Here is a 6,000-nt window from a genome sequence, read left to right as displayed (position 1 = left end):
AGCAACCTCTGAGCACTGCCAGGTGTGGCCCCCAAACAAAAACAAATAAACAAAAAAAAAAAAAAAAGAAGGTTTAGGAAGATGGATGGGGGCTCAGAGAAGCCGAAAGAAGAACAGAGAAGAAATTATCTGCTCAGGACCTGCTGTCTAGGAACATCAGAGGCACACATTGTCCCTGCTGGTCCAACATAATTCCCTTGCATTCCCACTTCTCATGCTTAATGGTGCTGGAGGGGGGAGGGGGACTCATTGGAGAAACAGGGAAGACCTCCATGTCAGTGTCCACAAAGGGATGAGGGCACTATACCCCACTAAATGGATATGGAAGGGTGCGCACCCTCTTATAGGAAAGGGGGTCAGATGCTGGAAATACAAAATGACAACTGTCCACCCCAGCTGTTTCCATTTCATGCTGCTTCAGATGACAGCTAAGACAGAGTAGGTCTCGGTACCATGTCAGCACTGCATACATGTGCAGGAGATGTCGAGATTACCAACCAGAAGGGGCAAAGTGCATGAAGAGTGGGGAGGAAGAGGTGCAGCAAATGGACCAAAACACTCCTTATAGAGGACTGTAAGGAACAGAGTAGAAGGAGAAGGGTGTGTGTGTGTATGTGAGGTGGAATAGGGAGGGGAAAAGTGAAAGCCAAAACTCAGGAGGCAAAATTTGGTGGGAGGTAGGTAGGACATTCTTTTCTTGCCCCGATTTTGTCCATCTCTGTGTTCTCTCTTTCTTAGCTGTTGTCCTGTACTTTGATGGATTGTGCTGTGCTCTGTTAGGTTAATGGGGTTGACACACACAGTACTGTAGAAGAAAGAGAGCCTGATCATAAACCCAAAGGAAAAAGGTTTTTAAGTCTGCTGATCCGCACACAGCACAAAATTCCACTTTCACTGGAGCACACAGCTTCCTAACATCATTGCTATTGTATGGGTGTGTTAATGAAACCAAGGCCAGGCTTCAACAAAAGGAGCAAAGAATAAAAATGCACTAAAAGCATTCACAAGGGAAGCAAGTCATTAGTTGACCTGAAAGTTATGTTTGCCTCCTTCTAAGCCATTTTACATGATCCCTCCAAATGAACCATAGTATCTTTGAAGTCAGAATTCCTCCCTCTAGCCTCCCCATGGCATTTAGTGCATTTATTTGTTTGAATGGTAATCAGAGCTTTCATCTCAGCAGCGTCTCTCTCTGTCCTAGAAAGAAAGGCAGGAGTAATTACCATTATCCCCAATTTGCAGGTTAGAACATTTCAAGCATACAATGGCTTGCCCTATATTACCCAGCAAGCCACTGGCAGAGGCATGGAGAGGGGCTGTCTGCAAACAAATAGAACAGAAGAAACTTAGACAAAGTCTGGTTTTGGGCGGGGGTGGTTTGCAGATGTGTTTGGACAACCTACAGCTATGTAGCTTCCTGTGAGGAATTCTTTCTAGCACCTTCTACCAGTGGCCAGAACAGTACAGGCCCACCAGACCCTGAGCTGGCAAAAATGGGAAGAAAAATGAGCTTTTGAGTTGGCTGCAGCCATGGCTGGGCATGTGAGGTTCAGGTGACTTCAGTGTCTACCTACCCACAAATAGATAGTTCTGGGGTTCAGTGATGGCTCTGGGGTCTACCTGCCTGCACTCAAGTTCCAGCTTCTTTTTTTGTGTGTGTGTGGTTTTTGGCTCACACCCGGCAGTGCTCAGGGGTTACTCCTGGCTCCATGCTCAGAAATTGCTCCTGGCAGGCACAGGGGACCATATGGGACGCTGGGATTCGAACTGATGACCTTCTGCATGAAAGGCAAATGCCTTACATCCATGCTATCTCTCTGGCCCCTCGTTCCAGTTTCTGACACATTACAGTCTTGGGGAAAACAACAACAACAACAACAGCAACAATATAAAGGCTATGCCTCTGTTTTCTTCTCTTAAAACATACTGTCATGGCTCTGCTTTAATTTTGGAGGATTAAGTAAGCAAATGCATATCAATGCTCGGATCCTTGGGTGGTACAAAGTGAGATGTCCCTCTTCTGACTTACTCCTTTGGGGCAATGGTGACACCCCACAAGACTCATACTTCAGTACAGGGAAGAGTCAGAAGGAAAGGGAGCAGGAAGAAGTGGCATATGGGAGTGATAAGGTTGTCCCTACATGGCCAGTGGAAGCAGGTGGCTGTCACAGTGATTGGGGGATAGTCTTGCTATGCTATCCATCTGCATCTACATTTGTAGAGGCCTCTGTAGTGGTCACTCACAGTCAGTGGGAAATGGGTTTGGTTCTCCTGTCAAGGGTCTGGAGCATAGAAACCCTGGCTCCCAAGAATCCATATGTTAGGCAAGCCAGAGTTGGGGTTTGTTTGTATTTTCCTTTTACAAAGGATGCTGAAAAAGCAAAAATCAGAGGACTTTCAAAATTTTCTCCAAAAAGGGCAATGACCCTTGCTTTTCTGTGGGTCAGAATTCTCTTATTTCTCTTAATATTCTCTTAATTCACATGAATTATTGTGATCAGGGGAATTCCCAGGTACAAATTTTCTTTTTCGATGGCATTTCACAGAAAGTGTTAACTGGAATGCTTTTAAACTCGGGGGTTGAAATTTAAACATTGTAAGCCCTTAAATCCATACTTAGGTTTTACTTGGCACATTTGTTATCTGACTACAAAGAGGTTTATTTCCTTTGCTAAGAATGAAACCGACATGAAAAAAGATAAAGAAAAAATGAAATCAAACGCTGGAAGAAAAATCCTGGAGAAGAGAGGAGTCCAGCCCCAGCACTCTCTGGATTGGGGCTGGGAAGGCGAGGAATGGGGGTTGATGGCAGGAGTCAGGAGCATGCACAGTGATACCAGGGATTCTACTGACACAAAAGGAGGCTTTCCAGTGGTGAAGGGCTTCAGAGGATGGTACAGAAGAACTTCTTCTCACGGAAGGGGTTTTCTGATGCTGGCACTGGTATGATGAGAGGGTCTTCCCGCACATGAGCTTCACAGTATGCAAGGAGGTCTGCAGCTGCCTGAGAGACCTGTGGGGAATACAGCACAGGCTTCAGGTTAAAGAATACAGGGCAGTTTAAAGTTGGGGAAAGTGATGCTTCCCATCTTCTTAGAAAAACTGAGGGTTGCTTTTCAGGGGTCCTCAAACTTTTTAAACAGGGGGCCAGTTCACTGTCCTTCAGACTGTTGGAGGGCCAGATTATAGTAAAAACAAAAATTATGAACAAATTTCTATGCACACTGCATATATCTTATTTAGAAGTGAAGAAACAAAATGAGAATAAATGCAATATGTGGCCCGCGGGCCATAGTTTGAAGACCCCTGCTAGATACATGTGGGTGTTAGCATGGTATTGAAATAAAGACAGACCCTAAGATCAATGGAATAGACCTGTGCATTCAGAGAATGTTCCCCAGAACATACAATCAATTAATCCTTGCTAAAGGGAGCAAGAAATGCAAACTGGAGTAAAGAAAGCCTCTTCAACAAGTGATGTTGGGATAACTAGTCAGCCACATGCAAAAAAGCAAACTTGAACCTCTATCTAACACCATGCAAAGGCCAAATCCAAAAGGATTAAAGACCTTGATATCAGACCCAAAACCGTAAGATATATAGGTAAGTAAAACACTCCATGATATCATTAAGACTAAAGGCATCTTCAAGAAGGAAATACCACTATCCAAACAAGTGGTAGTAGAAATAAACAAATGGGACTATATTAAACTGAGAAGCTTCTGCACCTTAAAGGAACTAGGATACAAAGGCCACCCACAGAATAGGAGAAACTATTCACCCAAGACCCATCAGATAAGAGGCTAATATCTAAGATATACAAGGTACTGACAGACTTAACAAGAAAAAACCAGCTAACCTCATCAAAAAGTAGGGAGATGAACAGATACTTTTTCAAAGAATAAATATAAATGGCCAAAAGGCACATGAAAAAATGCTTAACATCACTAATCATCAGAGAAATACAAATCAAAACACCATCTCACGCCACAGAGAATGGCACATATCACAAAGGACAAGAACAATCAGTGCTGGTGGGGATGTGGAGAGAAAGGAATTCTCATTCACTACTGGTGGGAAGGCTCTCTAGTCCAGCCTTTCTGGAAAACAATATGGAGACTCCTTAAAAAATTGGAAATTGAGCTCCCATATGATCCAGCCATATCTCTCCTAGAGATATACCCTAGGAACACAAAAATACAATACAAAAATACCTTCCCCACACTTATATTCATTGCAACACTATTTACAATAGCCATACTCTGGAAACAACCAAGATGCCTTTCAACAGATGAATGGCTAAAGAAACTTGTGGTATATATACACAATGGAATATTATGCAGCCATCAGAAGAGATGAAGTCATGAAATTTTCCTCTACATGGTTGGACATGGAAACTATAATGCTGAGTAAAATAAGTCCGAGGAAGAGAGATAGACACAGAATAGTCTCACCCATCAATGAATTTTAAGAAAAATAAAAGACATTATTGTAATAATGCCCAGAGACAATGGAGATGAGGGCCAGAAACACTGGCTCACGATATGAAGCTCACCACAAAGAGTGATAAGTGCAGTTAGAGAAATAACTATACTGACAACTATCATGACAATGATAGTGAGTGAGATGAATAGAATGCCCATCTCCAGTATAGGAGAAGGGGAAGGAGAAAGATGGGGCACTGGTAGTGGGAACGTTGCACTGGTGAAGGCAGGGTGTTCTTTCTTTATGACTTAAACCCAACTACAAACATGTTTGTAATCTCAGTGCTTAAATAAAGATATTATTATTTAGTAAAAAAAAAAAAAGAGTGCTGAGCTCGGAGGGACGACAGGAGATGAGCAGTTTGCTGGCAGTTGGCTGTGCACACACAGGACCATTCTCAAGCTCAGGGGTGGTGGTGGTGTGAAGAAGGCTTTGTGTGAATGGTGTGAACCCACAGACAATGCCGTGGAGGAAGAAAGCTGCCCCCGTGTTCAAAGAGGAATAAGAGGCCCAGACATCCTCCTCCACTCCAGGCTGAGTTGCTGAGTGAGGCTTCATGCCAATACTCTCAGTTACTCTGCTCAAGTATTCCAGATAAATAAAACTGAATCCTGAGTTGGCCAAAGCAGCAGAACTATACTCACTATCATTAGAATAGCTACTATTATTGGTTATTCTTTTTTTTTTTTTTTGGTTATTCTTATTTTTTTTTTTTTTGAGAGTTTTGTTTTCAGGCCACACCTGGCAGTGTTCAGGAGTTATTCCTCATTTTGCACTCAGGAATTACTCCTGGCTGTGCTCCAGGGACCATATGGAATGTTGGAGACTGAATCTGGGTCGGCCTCATTTAAGGCAAATGCTCTACTTGCTGTACTATTGCTCTAGCCCCTCTAAACTATATATGTATTTTTTACTTTTATTTTATTTTATTGAAATAATTGTGATTTACGAAGTTTTTCATAGTTGGGTTTCAGGCATACAGTGAATCAGGGCCAATCCCTCCACCAGTATTGACCTCCCTCTACCAATGTTCCTAGAGTGTATCTCAAGCCACCACCCTTTGCCTCTCAGCCTGCCAGTCTAACAGGCCCATTAAAAGTTTAGATTGTTAGAGCTCTAAACTAAATTTTCAGGCATGCATATTCTACCCTGAAACAATCACTCTCCCTATTAGAGCTGTTATGTCTGATTAAATAGCTCTTTCTTCCCCATTTCCTCACAGGCCTGAAGACTGAAGACTGAAGACAACAGTCCAAAGACTGTTGACACATAGCAACTATACACAGAACTGTCTGCTGAGCCAAGCCCAGTAGCTCTAGAGGAGTTTAGATGGATGGGAGAGAGCAGGGTGCAGAGAAGTATTTGCTCAAAGGGAGATGAAGTTAGCTGCTCACTCCACACGTTGTTTGTGCCATGTGCTTGGCAAATGAAAGGCCTGGGCATTAACTCATCCTGCCAATTAGGCTGTTCTGCCTGCAAGTGCTTATTAGAGGCTAAAAGCAGGCTAAGTATATA

General features: G+C 43.0%; 1 protein-coding gene across 1 annotated transcript in view; it reads right to left on the bottom strand.

Annotated features, from left to right (window-relative positions):
- Positions 1-2,635: 2,635 nt before the first annotated feature.
- The window catches only part of GNG4 (G protein subunit gamma 4), a 75,801-nt gene continuing 72,436 nt past the window's right edge, over positions 2,636-6,000 (bottom strand). Inside the window, exon 4 of the mRNA XM_049789032.1 lies at positions 2,636-3,013. Within this exon, the coding sequence (XP_049644989.1) occupies positions 2,885-3,013 (129 nt within the window). The 3' untranslated portion in view covers positions 2,636-2,884. The remainder of the gene's footprint in view (positions 3,014-6,000) is intronic.

This window comes from Suncus etruscus, chromosome 15 (genome assembly GCF_024139225.1).
Source record: "Suncus etruscus isolate mSunEtr1 chromosome 15, mSunEtr1.pri.cur, whole genome shotgun sequence".
Lineage (NCBI taxonomy): Eukaryota > Metazoa > Chordata > Mammalia > Eulipotyphla > Soricidae > Suncus > Suncus etruscus.
The sequence above is the reverse complement of the archived record's forward strand: the minus strand, read 5'-3'. Positions and strand labels throughout refer to the sequence as shown.